At 29.7% G+C, this 26,421-nt stretch overlaps 4 protein-coding genes across 4 annotated transcripts; 3 read left to right on the forward strand and 1 right to left on the reverse strand.

The window, feature by feature from the left end:
- Positions 1–5,422: 5,422 nt before the first annotated feature.
- On the forward strand, positions 5,423–8,379 carry LOC107472268 (U-box domain-containing protein 6). Its single transcript, XM_052263368.1, has 4 exons — positions 5,423–5,729; positions 6,584–6,769; positions 7,119–7,226; positions 7,699–8,379. Exons 1-4 carry the CDS (start codon positions 5,652–5,654, stop codon positions 8,128–8,130), a joined length of 804 nt encoding a protein of 267 aa, XP_052119328.1. The 5' UTR covers positions 5,423–5,651; the 3' UTR covers positions 8,131–8,379.
- An 839-nt stretch (positions 8,380–9,218) lies between these two features.
- LOC107472279 (pentatricopeptide repeat-containing protein At5g65560) lies at positions 9,219–12,294 on the forward strand. The gene is made up of 3 exons (XM_016091819.3): positions 9,219–9,862; positions 10,285–10,804; positions 10,958–12,294. The coding sequence occupies exons 1-3, from the start codon at positions 9,288–9,290 to the stop codon at positions 11,999–12,001; spliced, it is 2,139 nt and encodes a 712-aa protein (XP_015947305.1). The 5' UTR covers positions 9,219–9,287; the 3' UTR covers positions 12,002–12,294.
- A 2,730-nt stretch (positions 12,295–15,024) lies between these two features.
- LOC107472265 (uncharacterized) lies at positions 15,025–17,066 on the forward strand. Its single transcript, XM_016091799.3, has one exon. The coding sequence runs from the start codon at positions 15,089–15,091 to the stop codon at positions 16,928–16,930; it is 1,842 nt and encodes a 613-aa protein (XP_015947285.1). The 5' UTR covers positions 15,025–15,088; the 3' UTR covers positions 16,931–17,066.
- A 102-nt stretch (positions 17,067–17,168) lies between these two features.
- LOC107472280 (tubby-like F-box protein 5) lies at positions 17,169–20,016 on the reverse strand. The gene is made up of 5 exons (XM_016091820.3): positions 19,808–20,016; positions 18,885–19,368; positions 18,336–18,423; positions 18,068–18,200; positions 17,169–17,989 (listed from the first exon to the last, which is right to left on the reverse strand). The coding sequence occupies exons 2-5, from the start codon at positions 19,335–19,337 to the stop codon at positions 17,302–17,304; spliced, it is 1,362 nt and encodes a 453-aa protein (XP_015947306.1). The 5' UTR covers positions 19,338–19,368; positions 19,808–20,016; the 3' UTR covers positions 17,169–17,301.
- Between the last annotated feature and the right edge of the window lie 6,405 nt (positions 20,017–26,421).

A 26,421-nucleotide genomic window follows, 5' to 3' on the forward strand; every position in this document is an offset into this window, starting at 1 on the left:
CTTTTTTTTTTTTTGCATCGTATTTTTTTATTGTTTATTCTTGTTTTTCGTGGAGGTTTGTCTGCGGCTACTTTGAATTTGACCGAGTCAACAGAGCAGCAATCCCAAAGATAGTAGCTTATTTCAGTTATTTGTATGCAAAATTAATGGTTGTTCTTTAATAAATCAAGGACCAATTTTTTTATTTTTTTTTAAATAAAAGAGTTGAACACACTAAACTAAAAAGAGAACCGAAAACACCAAATTAACAACTAAAAATATAATCAAATTAAAAATCTCAATTCGTAGTTATTTTTGATATTGCTATTAATAATCATAAAGGTTAATATTCAATAGTCAATATTATTCTACTCTTGTTTTTCTCTACATCCGAATTTTTGTTTTTGAAGATCCTAACATTGTTTTTTAGTCGAATATTTTAGATGACACCAAAAAATATAACTTTCTTTTAAGATATTTTTCTCCAATTTTTAAAATATTGCTAAATTGTATCTAAAAGAGATTATAGTCTACTAGAAGCAGTTAACCAGATACATTAATATATTATATCTATCAAGTAGATTTAGAAGTCACAAAAAAATAAATAAATAAAAAATATTCTCAAATTATTTTTACATAATACACAAATATTATCATTTTGATTAACAACATTTAATTTATATAATATTTTCTTAATATTAACCTTGTTAACTTAGACAAATCAAATAAATAATTTAACTTTTAAAACAAAATCTCTTCAAATAATACTAATAAAATTATAATTTGTTATATTCTTTGAAAGTATTTCAGCTTACATTACACACAAAAATTTAAAAGGAAAAACATTTATTTTATCAAACAGTTTGATCTTTTTTTTAGTTATTAATTTGATTGATTGTAAAATTTCATCAAATTAAATAACTAGTTCCAACTCTTCCTCCTCCGGCTATTAAAATTTTCATATCTGTAAAAAAAAAAAAAGATTTTTTTTGGATGTACCCATTGATTCATACATAGAAATTTAAAGAGAGAGAGTCTATCAAGTATCAATTAACCTTAGTCTTTTATTCCTTTTCATTTTTCGTCTTGATTATTGACCCTAGTTAATTTAAATCTATTATTCCCTTATCGTAATTGTTTGTCCTTTTTCTTCTATCATTTCGCCGTTCAATTATTGCTGCAATAGCATTTGTGGGTGTTTTTTTTTTTTGGAAATATTTTGATTCAACTCCTAAAGTCCATTATGACAATCTTTTAAAACCAAGTTGAAAACTATTTCACCAAAATAATTTATCAGATCTTCAATTATATACACAGGACGATGAGTACTAACATTAATTCCAACAACCAAAGCATGTCCCTTGTGAGTACAAGGCTTACAGGGAGGAATATTTTTCTATATATGTATTGTCAACAATGGCAGCTTAGGGAGGTTGATTTGACCCAAAGAGTTCTAAATCAACTATAATTAAAAAATAGAAAATGCTACATGTACAACACTAATCAGCTTTTAATCAGTTTTTATTAATATTTAATTATTTTTTATTAAAATATATCTTTATTTTTAGAGTACATATTTATAAATATTTTTAATTTAAATAATAAAAATATAAATCAATCTAACTTCTTTCCAATTTTATAGTTAACTATTAGGACTTTGCTTCTTTTTACTCAATCTTCCATAACAAATCTGATTTGTTGTTTCTTTTTTATCGTAACTTTCACACTGTAAAGCACCCTCGCAATCAAACATGATTTGTTATTAGTTGCATTAGTGAATTTCAAAAACAGGAACCTCCCAGCCGAAGCCTCTCTCATTTTCATCAGTGAAGGTAGCTAAAATACCTTTTAATCTTTATTGATGAAAGGTATAACCACTTTTTATATACGTGCTTAATTAATGTTATAAAATATCATATTCATCATTTTTAATTATATTTAAAAATAAACAGAAAAATTCCATTCTTATTTAATTGGAACAAGTTTGATTTTATTAATAGAATTGTTAGAATAAAGTATTTTTACTTAATTAGTTTGAGTAAAGAAACAAATAAAAAATCTAGAATTTACGAGAGAAAATATAGCTAGTATAGTCATAATAATTGTGTTTTTATTTTACAATTATAACACATCTAATAGTATGATATTATATACAAAATATTTTTAAAACACATCTAAAATCGTAAAAATCTAGTTTTTAAATATACACGTTTTTAAAATCGTAAATTTCTAGTTTTTAAATAAAAACGCACATAAACTATTTTGTACTTAATTAGTTTGAGTAAAGAAACAAATAAAAAATCTAGAGTTTACGAAAGAAGATGTAGCTGGTATAATCATAATATAATTGTGTTTTTATTTTTCAATTATAACATATCTAATAGTATGATATTATATACAAAATATTTTTAAAACACGTCCATAATCGTTATAATATATTTTTAAAACACATCCATAATATATTTTTAAAACACATTCATAATCGTTATAATATATTTTTAAAGTTGAATTTTAAATTTTGATTCATTTGAATTTTAGTTGTGTACTTAAATTATAATATATTTTTATATTAAATGTATTAATTTTGAAACGAAAATTTAAAATTTAAATTTTAAATTTTAGTTTGATTTAATTTGAATTTTAAATATGAATTTAATTTTTAAAGATACTAAATCTATTTATATTTTTTAGATGTGTTTGTTTTATTTTTTTGAATTATTGTAAGAAAAGGTTGAATATTGTACCAATTTTAAAGATACCTAGTTGAGTTATTTTTTTTAATTATTATTATTATTATTATTATTGATATTATTGCTTTAGACTGATATTATTATGGTTGTTGTCGTGGTCACAATATTTTCCACAATCTGACGGGGCTATGTTTTTATTATTTATTACTATTTTCTGTATTTTCCACAAGCTATATATCTAAGGCTAGCAAGAGTAGAGTTCCCTTTCGAATATGCAACAATAATATTCCATATTTTATAGAGCAATATTAGGGAGTCAATAATTTTTGTGATTGTTAGCCATCAACTAGTCATCAATGATAATTTGATGGTATGAGATTGGTGTGAGATTTCATCCAATGTCTCACCTTTCTGTTAATTATATGCTGGCCAAAATTCAATAAAACTGCTGTGCCTAAACTTTTCCTAATGTCAATTACGTACAGAATTACTTGGTCAACATTTCAAATATTATTATTCCTATTACATATTTATAGTAGTAATTGATTGACAATGACAATTCTTAAAACGCGTTTCTAGCACAAATAATCCAAACCTTATAATTAGAAGAGAGACAAGATAATAGACTTGTAATTAATATAACAATATTGCATTTTAATTATTGTTCAAATAAATTTAAGATGATATTTTAAAAAAATAAACTACTATTTATTTAATTTTCCGTGTATATAAAAACAACTAAACCTTAATTCGAAGTGTATGAACATTTTATTTTATTTTTAAATTAGTCTTAAACCTTGACTGTGATGAATCCTTGATTTTCTCAAATTAAATTCGTATATTATTTTTCAGACGAAAAATAAATATATCTCTTTAATATTTGAATTGATATGGAAATTGACGAAAACATCGCGTGAAATTGTACCATCAGAAAACTACACTGGAGGAAGAAACAAAAACCAACTTCTGGCTTAGAATATCACCCAATGAATTGAGTTAAAATGACATCAAAATGTTGAGACATTATAATCAAAACTATATGACAAATAATTAATGTGACATATTATGTTAACAAGCTAAGGTAGTCAATATATATTATATACACAAGACCTTAGCATCAAAATTTTAATTTCATTTTGTACGTTTTCTCTTGTTGGTTAGTGGTTCAATATAAAAAATGTGGATAATCACATTTAATTTGTTCTTTATTGGGACTTCACCAATCATATTTATATAATCTATTATCATATATTGAGGGTCATGTTTCCTCATTGAGTCAACAAAGACCGGCCAGGAGATAAAATTTGTCGTTATGAATTGCAGAATAGAAAGTTCTAACACACCAAACATACAACGTAATCTTCCTTCATTTATTCTATTCGCCATAAGGGTGCCAAAGTCTTCTTTAATTTTTTATTTTATTTTCCAATTAATTCTCGAGAAAGGGAGAAGTTGACTTTATAATAGTTGGTCTGTTGGTGGTTGTTTGTCAAAAAAAGTGAACAAATAAGAAACTTCTCAATGTTTTTATTATTTATTATTATTAAAACCTTCTTAATTATACATGCATAATCCATCATTTATTTAATTCATAAAACTATAAGACACAAATAATGGTTGAATAATGTTGTTAAAAAATTATACTGATTTTATCAAAATTAAACATATTATTTAGATGATTTCTAATATTCTTTTTGCGATTCGGAGTTTAAAAATCAAATAATTAACTTTGGTGTGTTAATTTGGCTCTAATTTATGTTGGAACTTGTTTTAAAATTTAATGATGCATGTAGATTAGAATTCTTTTTTATTCTTACATAAAATAACCATTCGTAATTTTCAACAATTATATATATGTAAGTCATTATGATTATCTCGTCAAAAAATAAATTAATTAAGATTATTAATTTAATCTTATACAAACAATAAATTATATATTGTTATATTAGTAAAAATAAATAATTTTTAAATTTATTATTTAAAAAATAATTTAAATACATAAATTTTATTGAATGACTGTATAAAATTTTTTACGTTGTTGATATACCAAAATTAAATTTTAGAATTAATAGTAATAAAGAGTTAATATATTTTACATAGATAAAACAATTTAAAAATAAAAAACTTTAAAAAGTTACGTTGTTTTTTTTTTTGTCATTAGACTATTCACACACCGAACTCAGTCATACTATGAGATTCTTAGACCTCATTCCAATCTTAGTTGAAATTTTAATCTTAATAAAGTTTGATAAAAGAACTATAAATTCTCCATTTGTGCAAACCTCACCTGCAAAAAGTTAAGTTGTTTACAACAAGTGATAATTAAGTTCAATTCCATATCACCATTAAAAAAAATAAGTACAATATAATTTATTTTGAATAATAGTTAAAAAAATACTAAAAAATTATCAGAATTTATTAATTTTAATTATCAGTTAGTTATCGATTTTAAAAATACGTAATAAAATATATTGTTAGATTATTAGATCAAAAAATTAAACTAATAATTAAATAACGATAAAAAGTAATAAATTTTGATATAGTTATTCAAAAGTTTTAGACATACCATCCAAATAATTATTCGAGTCTTTATAAAATATTAATGCAAATCTGGATTCCACTGAAGAATAATCAAATTCAGTTTAATAATTAAAAAACTCCTATTTATTTTATTTTTATTTATAGGCTTATATATATAGGCCCTCGACCTAGCTAAAGCCAAATGCCTCAATTATTATTTTGGTAGGGTGACACAACTAAATAACAAATTAAATAGCATACGGTTCATAACAGACATTTTATTAAAGAAGCAACCGCATTGAAGAGAGCAAGGACATTGTCTTAGCACACATCATCTTCTCTTCTTAAATTCTTTGGTTGCTAAGAAAAAGTACTTCATTCAACCACTTTCTCCTTCTTCTTGCTCTAACTCTTTAACTTAATTTGTTAGTTCTATCAAGTAAATCAAACTAAACCGTGGTGATGATTGCTGTTGATGAGTTAGTTCATAATAAAGGTGCTAAAGCTTTGGAGAATCCAAATCCTTGTAAAGATCTTAAGGTACATACCTTCATTATTCAAATCTCTGTCTTTGGTTATGAATTATTGAACTTTCATGAATCTCACTAACGACCAAGAAACTTTGGGTTTTCAGAGATGGGTATATAGGATTTGTCATACTTGTCAAATTTAGGACCAACCATTTTCTATGGATATCTGAAAATTCATAGAAATTTTTTGTAGGAAAATATAATTCCAAATTTAAGAATGAATAGCTAAAAGAGCCATAGTTTAATTTCTTTCTCATTTTCAAACCTAAGATATTTTGACTTATTCATGTTATTTATACACAAAAAAATAATTAGTAAATTAGTTATTTGTATAAAACATATATTAAAACATAAAATATACATTAAAAATAAATTAAATAATATATATTACTTGATTTAGTACTTAATTCTTTTGTATACATATAGTATTTTTTATTTTGACTTATGCATTTTTTTCTCTATTATTATTTGTATTGAATGAAAAAAGAATTCAAAAATTGATGATTTCTTTGTGAAAAAAAAAGCATAATAATGTTTTCTTTTTAATAAGTATGATCACTATATTGAGTTAGTCTAATATAATATATAGTTATAATAGTTAGCAAACTCATTTTCTCTTGAATTTTAGAATATAAAAAGAAAAAAGGAATTAAAAGAGAGCATATCAGCATAGTATCTTAGAATTAAGTAATAATTTCATAAGCTTAGGTATTATAAATTTGTAACCAAAAGGAAAATTTTTTTATTTACTAACAATTTAATTAGCTGGAAATTAAAATGTGCTATATAGTGTATATGAGATGAAATAATGCAAGAATATCCATATATATGAATAAGAACAACCTCCATGTGATTGTTGTGCAGGTACATCTTTCAATATGCTTGGAACTTCAGAAACTCGTAGATAGAATCTTGCACATAATATTAGCTACTGAATCAGCTAGACCAAATTGTACTTTAGCCATAAAAGCACTCTGTTCATTACACCTCCATTTGAACAAAGCCAACTCCATTATCAAACACTCTTCTGAATGCAGTAAACTCTACATGGTATATACTTTGTATAATATGTTCTTCAAAGCTATTAATTGGTGGGTTTTTTTTGTTGGGTTAATTTCAATTTAAGATTTTTGGTTTAGAATTCATAAAAATGTGTCATCGATTTGCAAATATGAGATTGACTATATTGACAATTTTTTCATCAATTACTAACACATTTAAGAAAATTCAAGAGATCAATTTGCAAATGTTTAAAATTCGGGAACCAGAATACAAATAGAATAAATTTTAGGGGGTAAAATGCAATTAACCCAATTATAATAATTGTATCCTCATCATATACTCTAGTAATAAATATGTTTTTGCAATAACTAACTACATATTTCACTGCTTAATTTAGGCTATGACATCACATAGGATACTTTCAAGATGTGAAAAAATTCGAAATGCATTTGAGTTATACTTGACTCAAATTCAAAGTGCTGTTCCATTGTCCTTGGCTGCTGAGGTTAGTATGTAACACACAGAATTGTTCTGTGATCTCTTTCATACATATCCATCCTTGGCATAAGTTTTCAAACATCTGAGTATGTATTCCACATATTGTTTGTATTTTTATGTTCTAAATTTTTAGAGTGTTAGAGATATGAAAAGATTAATTACAAGAATATTCTAAAGTGACTGGGTGAGGACAAGATGTTATATAAATAGGATGATCAAATTATAAATGTTTTAATGTACTTTAAGTTACTTGTAACTTAAGGAAGTTCCTTTCCTTTTGAAGAAAGAACTTTTCGCTTAGAATTTAGATTTTATAAAGTTATTCAATCACATTTAAATATAAAAAGTTGTTATTTTTGTTGACGTAATGATACATAATTAAGTACATATGCAAAACTACTTTATAGTTAACAACGTGTTGTTATTATGAGTTAGGTATTTGTTTAACTTATTAACTAACACAACGATTTCGCCTACAGATATCTGGAATACTCCATGATCTTAAGGATACAGAATTTTCCCTAGGAATTGAAGAAGTTGAAGCTAGGAAAGCAATTCTAGCATTGTATGAGAAGGACTTAAATGATTCAGCTTCTTCTATGGAGAATGCAGAACTTGAAGCCATTCAAATTGCAACTTCAAGGTTGAAAATAAACTCTACATTCTCTCTCATAGTAGAGAAAGCATCACTTAGGAAGCAACTTGATCAAGTTATTAATAATGACACAAACCAAAAGGAGAAGCAACTTCTACAATACCTTTTGTATTTATTGATGAGATATGGCAAATTCATTCATCAAATTGGAAGCAACTCTTTGGATCATGACTTAGTTGTGGATAAAGAACATAGTCATCAAGTTATGGAATCAATTGACAATGTAGTTAGAGACTTTGAAGTACTTAGTACTTGAGGTTATATAGGTCAACTTTTGTTCAAAACTTATCTAACATTAGTTAGGAATAAAAAGTACCCTCAAGGTTAAAAATTTTATGAAAGTGTCTTTAGGACACTTGTTAACAAAATACTATTAATTTTTATTTGATTAGATTAAGATTATTTTAAATTTTTTTCTAATTATATTTCTCTAGGCTACTAAGTTATTGACAATGTGTGTTAATCATTTAATAGCCATATGATGTAACAAACTAAATGTATAACAACTTAAGGTTTGACCCATTTTCACATCTAGGAGGATTTTTATTAACATCATGCTTCTTGTATTGTTATCTATAGTCTATTGGAGATTAGAATTTATAACTTCTAAAAAGTTTTAATGTTATCTTCGGTCTTTCATCTTACAAAATATTCAACAAAAACCAGTATGCATAGTTTATAATTTAGTGGTTAAATTTGAGTTTGAAGTAGTGTATTTCATTTGTGTCCTTCTCCCTTAACTATCTTTAGTTAAAAAGAAATCACCACAAAGAAATTAGAGTGAGAGAAAATAGAATAAAAGACTATTTTGGCTTTCCAAAAATTTAATTTACAACAAAATACATTTTCAACAAAAGAAATAACATTTTAACCTTTGAAGTTGATCTTTATTGAAACAAAATGCACCAAATATAAAGAAGCATGTTCTAAAAAAATAGAAATCAAATTTTGACGTAATTTTTTTAAGGATTTTTTCGGCAATTTTTTTTATGGAAATGAAAAATAATAAAAATTAGAAAAATGTTTAGATATCGAAATTTACCTTAAGTTTTTTAAATATATCTTCTAAATAATTATATAAATGTTTTTTCAAAAACTGGATCAACTGTATGAACTAGTTACCATTTATGAAAACGTTTTTTTTTTGGGTCATTAAGAAAAAGTTTCATTCTTGAAGAATTAACTGATACTTTTTCTTTCGAAGGCCTTTTTGGCGTTAGTATTCTATTGGGCGTAGGCCCACCATAGAGAGAACAGAAAAAGCATTGGGCCCAAACACAAAATTATTTTATTTTATATTTTGTTTTTGGTTTTGGTGCATTTCCATTCTTGTCCTTCTTCTTCCCCGAATCTAAAACCCTACATTCCAAAACTCACATCAGAAAGCAAAGTCTGCAATTCATTCGCACAGAAATGAGTTGGAGAACTCTATTCTCCAGACACAAAAAACTCACTCCATTCTTACAATTTTCCCAAAATGCCCCTTTTCGCTCTTCAATATTCCATCCACTACCCTTTCCTCCCTCCACCGCCACCGCCACCTCCAGGAACTTTCACTCCTCCCGAGTCACCGCCCAACTCGGCGCCCAACTCGGTTCCCAGCTCAGAAACTCTCTCGTCCCTTCAGGCTCCATTGCCGACGAAGAAGACGCCGATGGAACCATGAACGAGTTCCTGTCCCGATTCGTGTGGATGATGCGGAAGAAGGTTCGGGAATCGTATCCTGATTCCGACAAGGGAACTGTCGACACCATGCTCCTCGTGATCGTCGAGCGCGTCGTTTCGGAGCTCGAGAAGGGAGGGTTCGATGGCGTCCTTGGGGCGGCGACGGCGACGTTTCGTCCCGGTGACAACGGCGATTTCAGCGAGGATTTGTGGAGGACCGTGTGGGAAGTGAGCAACAATGTGATCGAAGGAATGAATAAGGAGAGGAAGAAGGAGAAGATGAAAGGTTTCTTGCAGTGTGATGAGGTGAAGCAGATGTGCAGGTTAGTTGGTTAAGTTGGTTATTTATTCGGATTCAGATTTGAATTCAGTTATTAGTTTGTTAGTTATTTTTCCTGTTACTGAGGCAGTTATGGTTAGTTATAAGGATCATAATAACTATGGCCTCTCTCAAAATATTGGAGAAATTGTTGCGTCTAAAATTCATTGTTTTTGGATGCAATTCGTATAATCTGTCAGAAGAAAGATTAATTTTATGAAATTGAGTAGGTGTGATTAGTTTCAGGGGATCTTTAAGTATTAGTTACTTTGAGAATGTTATTTAAGACTTTGTATCTATCTACATTTATATATAAACTGCAGATATGAAATGATTGATCATAACTCTTTCTGTATGCTTTTGCGATAAATTTCAATGATTATTAAACTCATCATTTTGCCCTCAAACTGTGTTCTATACAATAAGGTTTGCTGGCGAGGTTGGAATACGAGGGGACTTGCTTAGGGAGCTGAGGTTCAAGTGGGCACGTGAGAAGATGGAGGAGCATGAATTCTACGAGGGTTTGGAGTGCATGAGGAAAGAAGCCGAAGCTGAAGAACATGAAGAGGAGGAACAAGGGGGTACAGAACATGGGGATGCTGGTGTTGGTGTTGCTGAGGAAGGGGGTAAGGTTGTTGGACTTCCCAAGAGGAAGGGGAAGATAAGGTACAAGATTTATGGGCTCGATTTATCTGATCCAAAGTGGGCACGTGTGGCTGATAGGATCCATGAGGCAGGAGAGGTCATGTGGCCAAAGGAGGCAAAGCCAATAACTGGGAAATCCAAGATTGTTACCGAGAATATTCTGAAGTTAAAGGAGGAGGAGGGCAGTGATGAGTTGTTGAGGCTGTTAGCCGAGTGGGTGGAGCTCTTGCAACCCAGTAGGGTTGATTGGAAGAGCCTGCTTGACGGATTGAAACAGCAGAATCCACCCTTGTACTACAAGGTGTGTGTCAGTGGTTTAATATAGTTATCTTATTTTACGAAACCATCATTATAGTACATTTATTTTCTGAAGTGAATTATTTAAGTTATGATGGGATGAGGTGGTACTTATTTTGATGTTGGATTAATTTTTTTTCAAATCGTGTATTTCCAGGTGGCGGAAATTGTATTGACTGAAGATTCTTTCCAAACAACTATATCTGACTACTGTAGGCTTATTGATGCCTATGCTAAAGAGAATCGGTTTGAAGATGTTGAGAGGATGGTAAAGAAGATGAACGAAAAAGGTATGGTACCAGATGCCTCAGCAGCAACCGAATTGCTCCACATGTACTGCAAGGCGGGAAATCTTGAGCGCGCAAAACAAGCATTTGAAATCTTGAAGGCCCAAGGCTTCCAGCCAAACGTAAAAGTCTACACCGCACTGATCATGGCCTATGTAAATTCCAACGATCCTGCAAAGGGTGAATATCTTCTTAGAGAGATGGATACAAAAGATGTTAAACCAACTAAGGAAATATACATGGCACTGCTGCGAGCATTTTCTAAACGCGGTGAAGTTACTGGAGCTGAACGGATTTCTACAATGATGCAGTTTGCAGGATTCCAGCAGACTAAGGAGACATGCACATTACTTGTTGAGGCACATGCAAATGCAGGTAACCCAGATGCGGCTAGAAGGAACTTTGATTACATGAAAAACTTGGGGCATAAGCCTGATGATAGGTGCACTGCTAGCATGATTGTGGCTTATGAGAAGAAAAACTTATTGGACAAAGCATTAGAACTTCTTTTGAAGCTCGAGAAGGATGGGTTTGTGCCTGGGGTTGCAACTTACTCTGTTCTGGTAGATTGGATGAGTAGGTTGCTGCTCGTTGATGAGGCCGAACATCTTTTAGGCAAAATTGCTCAGCAAGGCGAGGCTCCTCCGTTTAAGGTTCAAGTGAGTCTCTGTGATATGTATGCGAGGGCAGGAAATGAGAAAAAGGCCCTTCAAGCTCTTGGTGCTGTCGAAGCTAGGAAGGATGAATTGGAACATGCTGATTTCGAGAGAATAATCCAGAGCCTTCTTGCTGGCGGGTTTGAGCAGGATGCACGAAGAATGTGTGGCATCATGGAGGCGCAGGGTTTCGCTCTATCGGAATCCCTTCGGATGGCCCTTTTGAAACCTAGCCGCAAATTCCCAAAGTTTAGATAGTTTAGGACTGGTTTTGGAGTTATGAGAAGAGCCATTTTTATCTGACCAACAAATGCAGCCTGTCTTATAAAGGAAGCCATGGTCTTTTGGATTGACCATAGCAATAAAGCATTGAGTTTTTGCTTCGTCAGCTTCTCATTTTTGTATTATGTTTTTGAATTCTCCCCTTGTAACATGTCTGCAAGATGTTCAGATTAGTGATTTACTTCACTCATTTTTCTTATTCTTTTGAACTTGGCCTTTCACTTTTGTACAATATAATTCAATTTTCTATAGCCTATTGATTATGTATACATACGGAATTAAAATTAACTTGTAATAAAACGACATAAGAAGTCATTTAAAAAATAAAAAATGCTTGAAAATGAAGTTATTATGTTTCAATACAAAAAAGCTTAGTATCTTCATATTTGTTTACCTGTCCTATGAGGTTTGCGAAATTCGAATGGTGTGTGTATCTTGTATCTAAGGTAGCGTTTATAATACTTGTTTAAAAAGTGTTTGGAAGCAGAGACATGGATACTGTCTGGACACGGAGTTTTTTATAAATTTTGTTTTCCATTTTTTCTTGGATATTTTTTATTATTCCACTATTACCCTTCTTATTTTTCATATTCCTGCTCTTTCTCTATCTTTTTCTTTTTCAGATATTCTCTCCTTTCTGTAGAAACTTTTATTGGGGTAGATAATTCTTTTTTTATCGTTTTTACTTTAATACCATTTTAACTTTGTATTATATTATTTAATTTGTAATAAAAATAATAACAAAAATAATTAATCTTAAAATTTTTGAAAAATAAATATTATCAAAAGTAAAATTGATCTTTTAAAATACTAAAAAATAATTTATAAGTCGTAATTGATTTTATATAATTTAAAAAAATTAATTTTTTGAAAAGGAAAATTAATTTTTAGATAGAAAAAATTAATTTTCTAAATAAAAATAGATTTTTATGTGCAAAAACTAATTTTTTTCATATAAAAATGGATTCTTTTTTAAAATTGATTTTTTATTTAAAATTAATTTTTTTTAAGTTCTGTCTGTACTCCTATGTATTTTTATTTTTTATTAAATTAATTTGTATTTGATGTAAAAAATTTAGAATCACAGGACTATTTTAATTATTTTATATAATACTTTAGTCTTGTCCATGTGTATTCAAACATTTGCTAAGGGTATATGTGAAGAATGGCACTTTTTCTTTACTTTTTGTATGGAATTGCTGTACCTCATGAGTGTGAACCAACCTTAGAATAGTAAATAAATGCAAAGTAAAAAAAAGAAAAGAGTTCCATATTCTTATGATTTCTAAATGTGAATTTCGTTTTTAGATACCATTGAAATAAATTAGTCCTAAAGACATGGATGATTGACACAAGTATCAGGAACCATATAAGCTTCTATCAGGCAAAGCATATATACTGGGGATTCCTTTTGTTAGGGATAAGAAATTTTATTTCCTCTAGCATAGTGTGTTTTAAGCTATGAACAGGGACATTTTATTGAATCGTCGTATTCGTATTCGCGTGTTAAATATATTTTGGACACACTAAAATATTATCACATATTGACATATTTAACTTTATTGTTGACTTATATTTTTTAAATAAATTTAAAAATAGTATATGTTATTATCTTAAATGCTTTGTATAATTAAACAAGACATTAAAAATACTTAAAAATTAAGAATCCCTGTCATTGGATTCCATCGCCGCTTCTGCATTAAAGCTTCTTCAGAAATGCTGCGATCCCACATTGAAGTGTTATTTCCTATTTTAAATTAAGTATTATTATTGTACTCTTTGAGTACGTTTGGGAGAACTTCAATTTTGTTTGCACTAGCCTAATAGTTAGGACTTTTTTTTGCAATTCTATTCTAATAAATAAAATTCTTTGTCTTTGAAAAAAAATACTTAAAAATTATACTCTACATTAATATCAATAAAATATTAAGATATTATTATAATTTATCAAAAAAATGTTTTATATTTAATCAAAAATATTATTTGCATACTAAAATTAGTCACTAAAATAAGCTAATATTTTTATGTGTATTTTACACTGATAGCTAATTTTGATATACATCTAATATGACTGTTTTATATGTATATTATATCTCTACGATTCACAAAAAATTAAAATTAGTATATTCACGTATTCCATATCATGTCCTATGTCAACGTCAATGTCCTTAAAACATTAGTCTAACCAAGGTAAGAACAATGTCAACTTTTTAAATGGAATCAATAAGAAAGTGCTCCCAAAAAAAAAAGCAAAAAGAAACTGTGAGCACAAGTAATAAGGAGTCCCATAATTCATGTAAGGTATAACTTGTATCCTTAGTTTATATATATACACTCAAATAAATGTGATCCCATATTAAAGTGTTATTTCTTATTTTAAATTAAGTATTATTATTGTACTCTTTTGAGTACGTTTGGGAGAACCCAATTCTGTTTGCACTAGCCTAATAGTTTGACTTTTTTTGCAATTCTATTCTAATGAATAAAATTCTTTGTCTTTGAAAAAAAATACTTAAAAATTATACTCTACATTAATATCAATAAAATATTAAGATATTATTATAATTTATCAAAAAAAATATTTTATATTTAATCAAAAATATTATTTGCATACTAAAATTAGTCACTAAAATAAGTTAGTATTCTCATGTGTATTTTATACTGATAATTAATTTTGATATACACCTAATATGACTGTTTTATATGTATATTATATCTCTACGATTCACAAAAAATTAAAATTAGTGTATTCACGTATTCCATATCATGTCCTATGTCAACGTCAATGTCCTTAAAACATTAGTCTAACCAAAGAAAGAACAATGTCAACTTTTTAAATGGAATCAATAAGAAAATGCTCCAAAAAGAAGCAAAAAGAAACTGTGAGCACAAGTAATAAAGAGTCCCATAATTCATGTAAGGTATAACTTGTATCCTTAGTTTATATATATACACTCAAATAAATGCATGACTGCAATTTGCAGCATTGCATTCAAAGACAAACACGAGCAAAAAAAATTCATCATTCTTTTGTGTCATCTGATTTTAAATTAACTATCATCCATGACTCTTAAAAGGCAATCCTTTCGGCTAAGGATTCCGTGGCCGTTTGCGCCTATCGGCGGGCCGAGTACTGAACGGCCACGCCGTCCGAAAGGCAAAACAAAATCTACCAAAGATTCAGACACAGATGTACCAATTCAAAGAGCACCTTCACCACCACCTAAGCCTCCAATAATAGAGATTCCTGAAAAGCCAACAACTACTTCTGTGATGATTGAATCTTCAGTTCCTTCTCCATCAAAAGCTTCAACACCATATCACACTCCACAACCTTCTCCATCCAAAACTTCAACACCATTTCACACTCCATCACCATCACCATTACTCCAACATTCTATAGTGTCCTCTTCTCCCAAGACTCCACCAAAGCTTGCTACCCAAGAAACCACAAGGCCTGAACAAGAAGAGGAAAACAAGGATGTCTCTGAGCCAAAGATAATGTCAATTGAGCCTCAAGACTCTCAGCAACAAGTCTCTAAAACCGAACCAGCTTCTAATCAACCTCCTACTTCTCAATTGCCTCCATTAGCAGAGCCAACCAGCGAGGCGTTAAAGCGCGACACTGAAGAAAGAACTCTGCCTGCATTGCCTGATTCTGAAGAGGAAGAAGAGAAGATTGTAGAGGCAGTGTCTGAGTTTGAGCCTGTGCCTCAAGAAACCGAAACAAAAGCAAAATCACCTTTGAAAACCATCCCCAATTCACCTCAGATGCCAACACAGCCTCCAGATTTCAAATCACAAACTTCTTTTAAGCCTTCATCTCCAGTTTCTAAAACCGAACCAACCTTTGATGAACCTCCACCTCCTCAATTACCTCCTTTAGCAGCGCGAACCAGCGAGGCGTTAATGCGCGATGCTGACGAAAGAACTCTGCCTGCATTGCCTAGTTCTCAAGGGGAAAAAGAGAAAATTGTTGAGGCTGTGTCTGAGCTTGAGCCTGTGCCTCAAGAATTTGAACCAGAAACCTCTTTTAAGTCTTCATCTCCAATTTCTAAAACTGAACCAACCTTTGATCAGCCAAGTATTCAAGAAAGCACTTTGCCTTCATTACTTGCCTCTCAAGAAACCGAATCAAAAGCTGTCTCTTTTCATCATGAACCAACCTCTGATCAATCCCTTTTGGCGTTGCCGAAAGAAGCTGAGCTTAAGATGAAGTCACCATTGAATACCATCCCAAAGTTGCCTGAGGAATCTTCTAGACATGAAATGGAACAAACAACATCGACAGAAAAGAAGTTTGATTTGCATGGTGCTGCTGAGAGTTCCAAGCCCTCTTTGAAACCACAAAGCAAGTTACTTGAGCCTCAAGAAAAGGAGAAAGAGGTCCATGAACATGTTAAAGCAAGAAAATCCAAAGGCATATCCACTAGCCAACCAATTCTACATACCATAGCATCTAGTTCAGGAACAAAGAGCAATAAGGATCCATTCTCTGAGGTGTTTCGTCCGCGATGCAGAACACAACGAGTAGTAGAGAGAAACTTGATGTTTGCAACTTCCAAGTTTATGTCAAGCATCTCACCAGAAAAGGCTGCATTTCATAAAGGCATCGTAGGCGATGTTTCGAAGTTTGTTCACAAACTATCCACTGAGGAACAAACACAGGTTGTGACACTGGCTGGGGAGAACAGAGGAGCCACAATGGAAGTTGATAATTTGGCGAAGAATGAGGCCGATGAGGCCGAAGAGGGCGAGCCGGAACAGAGCTCCCAGGTAATCACAGACATGGATGGAAACACTGAGAAAGATTTAACCAAGGATGATGCATTTGGGATGGCTTATGTCAACAGCAACATTCAAAGTATCAACAATTCAGTGATGGTTCATGGTTCAATCACCTAAAGATGATCAAAGACCTGGAATTCTTCATCATTTGTAGAGGAATATATGAAAGAATAAACATAGTTTGTATAAGATATTGTAACATATAAAAAATAAGGATTAAGTGTTATTTGCATTAGATATTGATACATTGAACTTAGACAAAAGATCATATGAGTTTAACAACATACACTTGTGCAATGTCACTTTTATTTGGAAATTGCTCATATACAAGAAAATTAAAATGGAAAGATATTCAGTACATTGAGATTACTTTGCAAATGTCTCTTATGATGTTACAAAACTAAGAAACTTGAGAATGAAAGCACTCATTAGAACAAGATTTGTTTGACCAGATTCTCTCTTTTCTTTTCTTGCAAGATACATTGTGATCATTCGCAAGCCGGTTTGGTGTCGAAGCTGCTTAAACAGATTGCGAAGGCTTGAAAGGCCGAAAGGGGATACCGGTAATCCATGGTGAATATGTCCTTCCCAATCTTTCCAAATTGTAGTATCACTTTCTCTTGTTCCGCAGTCGAAACATTTTGAGAAGGCTCTACAGCTGCTACAAGCTGAAAGTTCTTAACAGACGCAACTGTGACTCTGCCCTTGAAATTCAAGCACCAACATTGAAGTTGCTCATGCCATCTAGGAGCCTTGTTTTTCAAAACAAGTTCTCTTGCACAATGGCTTGATTCTGGAGTACTGAGAGTACTAGCTGACCCGGTTTCAGTTACTGGCTTCTTCGCTTTGGAGAGAGACAGAGTAGTACATTCATGATCATTCAAGAAATTGGTGAAATTTAAAGGAGTTGGAGCAGTTCCTCCTTCTTGGATTGATGATACAGGGATTGAATGCATTGCACATCGCATTCGCCTCGGCCCTCTTGTTCTCAGAACATTGAGTTCGTAAGAGACTGTTGCTACATTATAGTTAGCAGAAGAAGAAGAAGCAGCAACTCTTGGAAGAACCTGTTTCAGGTGTACTCTTTGCTGCGATTTGCAATTCGATTGAAGCAAAGAAGGATCGAGTGAAGGCTGACCATCCAAGATCATGAACTTGGTGCCAAGAAAATTAGACCTGTTGATTGCTTGCAGATCAAGTAAACAGCAGAACAATTCATTGGTCATAACTGAAGATTTATTGGACTAATCTAACCTTAGTTTTCCGATGTAAGTAGTGCTAGCTCGCGAGAAATCGTCCGCGACCAATGATATGAAGAATTCGGTACATGTTGCCCTTCTAATCTTCTTTGCAGCCAGTAGTAGTTTGCTCATATCACCAGAAGGAGCTGCAAAACATTGGAAGGGATTTTGAACCACAAAATAAGTTCAAGACTAGAGTTTCATGATAGAATAAACATCATTCATTGTTAACAGAATTATTTACAAGAAGAAAATAAATGATTGAGAACAATGAATATTACCAGGGCTGAGACCAAGGTATAAACAATATGTTGAAGAGGCCCTTTCTCTCTTAATAAAACACTGTATTGGAGTGTCTCTTGGACCAGGCTGACACAACATTATTAATCATAAATTACTATAATGTAACAATATTCTTTCAATCTTGAAACAAAATAACCAGATAGGAAACTGAAAAGTTAAATAAAACAACAACATTTGAAGCCGCCTTATCTGAGCTCGACTACATGTATCAAACAATATAGCAATACAAATTCTTTATCTGATCTAGAGGAGTAAACTAAACGTAGCTATGCTACGTGTATATCAAAATTAAAATTAACTACCAAAGTTCGCCACTAATATAAAATATATACTGAAATATAAATACATATTAAAAATAAATTAAACCACACATGTCTTTATACATAAATACATTGATGATTGATTTTAGTGGCTGATTTATAACATGATTTAAATAGTAAATCTTATGAGTTAATAGAAATTATTAAAATTGATTTAACTTATTGAAAAGGCATAGAATGAAATAAAATAAATGAAAAGAAAAATACCTGCTTGAGAGATATAGGGAAAGTGATCCAACCACACTGTTCTGGTGTCTTAACCACATCCTTTGTTATCTGTCTCCAAGTTCTGCAAACTGAGGCACATGCCACAACCACTCTTCTAGAAGGCCATGAAGTTTCACTTCCTTCCACCCTTTTGATTATGTCTAACAGCAACTCAGGTGGCAAGTTAGCCCATCTGCTCTGATCTCTTGCTGCCATGGCTGAAGAGCATGCTGGTACTGTTACTGATAATAATGATGATTGTGATGGTGATGATGATAATGATGATATTGGTGATGAACATTCGGGTGCAATGTGTGATTTTCCATGCCTATGATGATGATGATGATGATGATGAGCATTATGCTTGTTGTTGTTGTTGTTTCTATACATGTTGCTAATGCTTTCTCCAATCTCCTTGAGCTCCTTCACAATATTCTTCAATGGCTTCATCATTGGCTTATTAGAAGCAATAGAACTAATATGACTGCCAGTAATGTTTGAAAACAAGAATCAGAAAGAAGAAGAAGAAGAAACCAAATGTTATTACTAGTAATTTGACTAATTTGGTCCAATTGAATTTGTATTGGAGTCCAAATATTAGGATCTGAGCTAAATATTTAGTCTATTATTAGAAATTGGATTAATTTAGATCGAGACATAGTTGCTTATATTAATGCAATATCACTAATAATAATTTATTTAGAGTGAAATGCATCATGGGGTAGGGGTTTAGATAAACAAGATTATTAAAAAACCATAATCAAACAAAAGTTCCCACCCTTGAAACTTTAAAAATGAAAAGAAGGAAAAGGCACAAAGGTTTAGAGATATAGATGAGTGTACCATGAGACAAGGTCCTAGAAAATGAGCAGAGAAGACACAAAAAGAGGGGGAATGTGTGAGAATTGAACAAAAACTTGTACCTCAAAAACTTCAAAAGCCAATGCCTTGAACAAACCAAAAGGTGAGAAAGAAGAGGAAGATGAACAAGGTTTGTTTGTGGTTGTTGTTGTGATGAGTTTATAGCTTATAAGTTACACATATATAATTAATATAATTTAATTACTTTTATAACTTAACAAAACAAAGCTTGTGGATAAAAACTAAAACTAGAAAAATTGGAATCACATCATACACACCCTTTTGTGCCTTTTGGTTTTTGGGTTTCTTTCAAAGAATCAAATTTTTTCTTTCTTTTTTTTTTTTTTAAGAAATAGAAATGGCTTAAAGGAAAATGCTTTTGCTCTCTGCAATGCTAGACCCAAAATATGCAAGTGCTACTGCATGCACAGTTTCAATAAAAATTGGAACCAGTTTTGAGTCTGAATCATGATTCAGTGTATGCAAAAAAAACAATGGTTGTAACATGTGGGAAGTGGGGACCACCTTGAAGATAATGAATCTTTCTAAGATTGATACCATGAATTTTGTTACTCAATTCTAAGACTAATCCAACGGTTCAATAGTGCTTGGTCAAAGCAATCCATAAGATCTTGTCTCCTTCAATTCTCTTTTGGGAAATATTTTTTGTAATGAAAAATTTACTTGCAAACAAGTCATGTATGCATTTATTTTTAGTTTTGAAAATTTAAAATTATAAAATTCACTTAAAAAGGATTAAATGCTTTATAATATCCAATTCTTATATACTTTGTTTATATATTTACTTTACAATTGTTAAATTTTAATGGGATTCTTCTTCATTCAAGTTATTATAGATATTTTATGGGTTAACTATCAATTTGATACCCAAAAGATTTAAACGCTAAAAAGAAATTTCTGAAAATTGTTATTAACAAAATAATCTCTAAATGATTTTAAAATGGGACAAAAATAATTAATAAATATTATATTTTTTGTAAGTGACAAAAAAAATTTATATTTAACAAATGATTTATCAATTTGATCTAATTTTTTGTGACAATATTTAAATAAATATCTAGAAGGTGCAAACAAAATCATAACAAATCTTGATATTTATAATTTTTTTTAATTTTTAAAAAAATGTTATCATTCACAATCAAAAAAAAATCAAAATTTGATCTCTATTTTTTTTTTTAATTTTCGAGGAAATATTATCATTCACAGTTAAATTTTTTTAAAAAAATTACTTGACATAAAATTATTAAATTTTAAATATAAAGAGATCTTATTTCTTTAATAATAATTACAAAAATTTACATCAAAATATAATCTTTAAAATATTTTTTCAAAATATATATTTTTTTGTCCCATTTTTAAGTCTTTCGAAAATTTCTTTGCCGTTAGCATTTTTTAAATTCGTTTTGTCAGTAATATAAATATTTGAATACCATTTTAGTAGTTTATTCATATTTTATAAACAACCTTCAACAAACATTAAATCTTATAAATGTCATATTTTAGATATTAAATATATTTTAAATAGATATTAAATTAAAAACTTTTTACTAAATACAAAAAAATTTTAATCATTAAGAAAGGATAATTAATAAATAATTTAATTTTTTTATATAAAAATTAATTTTATTTTAAATTATTACCAAATTATATAATAATATTACATCTTTTTTATAACCCACGGATTGGATCAAATATTTACGGATTAAAAATAAATAAAATTAAAGTTAAAATATTTTTAACCCAAGATTAAAATTAGGATTAAATCCAAACCTAACTATATTTTACCATTGCCACCCCTACTTACCATAGTCCTCGGTTTCATTTTTTATTTTCTTGTTTGTTGAGCTATATTTGATTCTATATACTTTGATTACAGTGTAAACAGCTGTATGTCACTTTGATTTTGTGTTTATGTATAGTTTTGTGCTCTCCAAAGAGAAAGTACAATATCGAATGAACACCCAACTAGTATTCCTTCAATGGAGTAGCCAATAATAATATTCACAAAGAGTAATATTATTTTAATATTATGATATTGTTATCAACATATATTGTGTTAATATATTCTTATTTATTATCGGAAAAATGTGAAAAAATAAGATCAAGTGAAGTTTTAAACTTTATTTATTGAGAAATACTTGTACATAATTATAATTACTTACATTGATTTATTATATTTAAAAGTTATATGAAAATAAAAAATAATGATTATGGATGTTTGATTTAAAGTACACATTATGGATGTTTATTTAACGGTAGATAATAATATCTTAGAAATATTATATCTCCTAATAATGTGCTTTACAATATATAAGTATTCATCATATCTAATCTAATGATGGATAATGGATACAAAATATGTCAAAAAGGTATCTAAAAAATGTTGTGTAAAAAAAAAAAATAACAGTTCTTTTATAGTAAATCATATATATATAAACTAAGAGACAAATGTCATAAAAAAAAAAAAAACTAAGACAAATAACTTGAGCAACCACTGCCAATTCAATAATGTAGTTTTCCATTTAAATGAAAAAAAAAATGATGCAACCCTTGGTCCTTTCATTTATTAATGTAATTTTAATTTAAAGTTATATTCCAAATCACTGCCCAAAAAGTTTTTACTTTTTAATCGAATATTTTAATCATCAACAAATTTTAATCGCGAAATTAGTTTCTAACATTTTATTTTATTTGATAAATTAATTTTTATTGTTATTTAATAAAGATATAATAATAATAATCTTTAAAAAAATTAAAATTTTCATATTATTTAATTCTCTAAACTGATTTATCTAACAAAATAGGGTTTTGAAAACTGATACAAAAATTTGTTTAGAAATTAAATTAAAGCATCCCATTAAAATCTTTTTAAAGAGCGAGTTGAAATATTTCTCTTTAATTTATCTCATCAAGTTTCCAAATTGAAAGTGTTTAAGGGTCACAAACTCTCCCATCATCTCTAGTTATGGTCAAAAAGTAAAGACTTGACTATTAATATGGTTGTATGTGAAAAGGCTGATTCATGAAAATGATGGAAGATGAGGAAATATGAACCATGAATTGATGTCATTTTCTTCTCAAACCTCTTCTCTTGATTCATTCTCACAATTTCTCCTTCTTCCTGGATTTAGGTAAAGGTCATAAGATATTATTGCTATATATAATTTTATATATATACCTACCTTTCTCTTATTTATGTCTACATTAATTTCTGTCCAGAGGGGACTCATTTTCTATTTCATAAGGGCAAATTTTCTTAGGTGGAAAATCTTTTCAAATTAGCCATTATAATCATCTTTGATAGGTAGTGTTAAATTAAAGGTTTAATGACTCTGTGATTCTCTAGTTTCGTGAAATTTTCAATTAGGTTTCTATATTTTTTTTAATTGAATTCTTGGGTTAAAATTTTTTTCTTTTAATTAGATTCTTACACTTTTTTTTTTCTTTTATTTAGGTCTTTATATCAATTCTTTTTTTTAGTTGGGTCCCTATAAAATTAAGCCAATTACTACTAAAAAGACTTAATTGAAAAAAAATATTTAGTGTAGGGACCCAATTAAAAAAAAATATAAAGACTTAATTGAAAATTTCACGAAATTATAGAAACCAACAGAGTAATTAAGCCTAAATTAAACAATGATAAATGTTACAGCACAATAGAATTTATTATTTTTTATTAACAGTTAGTTAATAATATTTAAAAATTTGAGTTAAAATATTTAATTAAATTATTAAATTAAAAAATTAGATTAATAACTAAAAATTATTAATAAAAAATAATAAATTCTAATAGCTCTTAAATTTTTTTGTTAAATAATTATGTACTCATCACTCATGTTAATACTTTAATATGTTTAATTTTATCATTTTTTATTTTTTTTGTTTTATACTCATGCTTTTTCTTCTTTCCTTGTTTTAAGTAATAAAAGGAATTTTTAAAGAAAAAATATTTTTTATTATCATTAAATTCTTTTATTAAGTGATGAACTTTTTAATAATTCAGAGTAAATAAGTTATACAATATTAATCAATCATATAACATATTTTCATCATCTCTAAAACAGCTAATTAGTTTTAATTGTATGAAATGATTAATTAATTAATTATATATAATTATTGAAAATTTTTATTTAAAACAATAATTTAAGCATATAATGAAACCTAAAGTAGAACTTTCCACTTCAAGAGATTTTCCTAATAAAGGGATTTTCTAAACAAATTAAGGACTATGAAACTTGTACATAGTTTTGTAGATTACATTAGTGGTAAGTTGATGAAAGCTAAGGTGTGTCACTATCAAGAACATTGGCCCTAGCACACGTGCCCATGCTCTATCCTTATTTCATTATTACAATTTTTGTTTTTCAATTTCGGATTTGGTCTCCTCAACGCTCAAACTCAATGCACAGGTGACAGCCCAAATGGCTTGCTTGGATTTTAGTGAATTTGAAAACTCTCAATCGATTAAATTTGATTCATTTAAATTGGATAATTGTTGTAGGATAAATAAAGAAGATAATATAAAATATAAATAGAAAATTTTAATATTGATATTTATCAATATAATTATTTCACTATAATAATAAAAGTAATTAATATATTTATTAATATTATATATGTAGTAACTTTGTGTTTGTACGAAAGAAGAGTGTTTCTATTTCTATTGTTTGTTGTATATTTGTCTAAGGCTTAGCCTTTTATTTATAAGCATACAAAAGCTAAATCTTCAGATAGAATTAAATTCAGTCTTTTTTTGATAACCTAAACTTTTCACTTGGAAAAGTTAGTCGCTCAAATATTAATGGACATCCACCTCATGTCTTATCACAACACTCCTCTTTGGATGACCATTTAGGATAATGCCTCGTTAAAATCTTACTAAAGAAAAACTCAATAGAAAAAAGACTTTAGTGAAGAAAAAAGAGTACAATATCCTTTATGATGAGGACTGCCTCGTTAAAAACCTTGTCAAAAAAAAACCCAATGAAAAAAAACCTGACCAAGGAAAAAAGAGTACAGTCTCCCCCTCTTACCCACATTATTTTATATCTCGAAATTGGCGCATCCCAATCTGATGTACCAATCTTTCAAAAGAAGATTTTGGGAGTGACTTTGTGAATAAATCTGCCAAATTATCACTTGAACGGATCTGTTGGACATCAATTGTCCCTTGATTTTGAAGATCATGAATGAAGAAGAATGTGGATCAAACAAATATCCAGCATCTGCATAGCCAACTAATTGTGACTTTGATCCATAGAGATAAAACAATCCCATATCAACCGTTTCATGAAGATATCGAAAGATCTGTTTGATTCCACTCCAATGTCTTCTGGTTGGAGAGGAATTATATCTTGCTAGTAAATTTACCACGAATGATATGTCAGGTCGCGTATTATTAGCAAGATACATTAGCGCTTGGTGGACGAAATTGTGATCACTACAACTTCGCACAACTAACCAGCAAGTGTACTGGGTCGTCCAAGTAATAAACCTTACGCGAGTAAGGGTCGATCCCACAGAGATTGTTGGTATGAAGCAAGCTATGGTCACCTTGTAAATCTTAGTCAGGCAAACTCAAATGGATATGGGTGATATACGAATAAAACATAAAGATAAAGATAGAGATACTTATGTAATTCATTGGTGGGAATTTCAGATAAGCGTATGGAGATGCTTGGTCCCTTCCGTCTCTCTGCTTTCCTACTGTCTTCATCCAATCCTTCTTACTCCTTTCCATGGCAAGCTTATGCAAGGGTTTCACCGTTATCAGTGGCTACCTCCCATCCTCTTAGTGGAAATGTTCAACGCACCCTGTCACGGCACGGCTATCCATCTTGATTGGCTTAGGCTAGTGAGTGTGAGTGTCATCCAAGAGTGGGAAGACTTTGGGACATTGGTTGGGATAAAAGGGTGTTTGTGTTTTGTATTTTTATATTGGGGAATAGGGTACATACTCATGTATTGATTAAATGAATAGACCCTATGCATTGATGTTCTTGTATATAGTTTGACAAAAGAAAAAAAAGAGAAATGAAAAAAAAAAGAGAAATAAAAGTGAAAATGAGAAAAACAAAAGAAAAGAAAAGAAAAAAATTGTATATGAAAAAAAAAGAAGAAAAAAATAATAAAGAGGGGACAAAATGCCCCAAAGTGAAGTCAATAAAAAAGGGATCAATGCATAGGTGTCATGAATCAAAAAGGAAATGCATGAATATGTAAGAAAGGGTAGTTAGAATAGTTTGAATTTGTATAGGTCATTATATAGTTAGGTGGGGAAGTCTATGCTAATCAAAGATTCAAATCCTAGTCCACTTAACCATAAATGATCCTACCTTGACCCTAACCCCATTACAACCTAAATGAAAGACCCCATGATGAATGTATGCATGCATTGAATAAGTGTTGATTGTTAGAAGAAAATCAAATTTTGGAAAGCTTGATTAGAAGAGAATTGAGTGAATTGACCCTTAAACACTTGAGTGAATAGAGCGGATACACATATCCGGTGAGGGTTCAAAAGTTCAATCACATGTGTTCACCCATATTATCTATATTCTTGCAAGTTTAAACTCTTTTTGATAATTCAATACAATTGCGGTTTGGAATTAATTCCTATTGCCTAGCCTTGTGCTTACACATGCTCTCTTGGCAA

The sequence above is a fragment of the Arachis duranensis genome, chromosome 6, assembly GCF_000817695.3.
Source record: "Arachis duranensis cultivar V14167 chromosome 6, aradu.V14167.gnm2.J7QH, whole genome shotgun sequence".
In the NCBI taxonomy this organism is placed as follows: Eukaryota; Viridiplantae; Streptophyta; class Magnoliopsida; order Fabales; family Fabaceae; genus Arachis; species Arachis duranensis.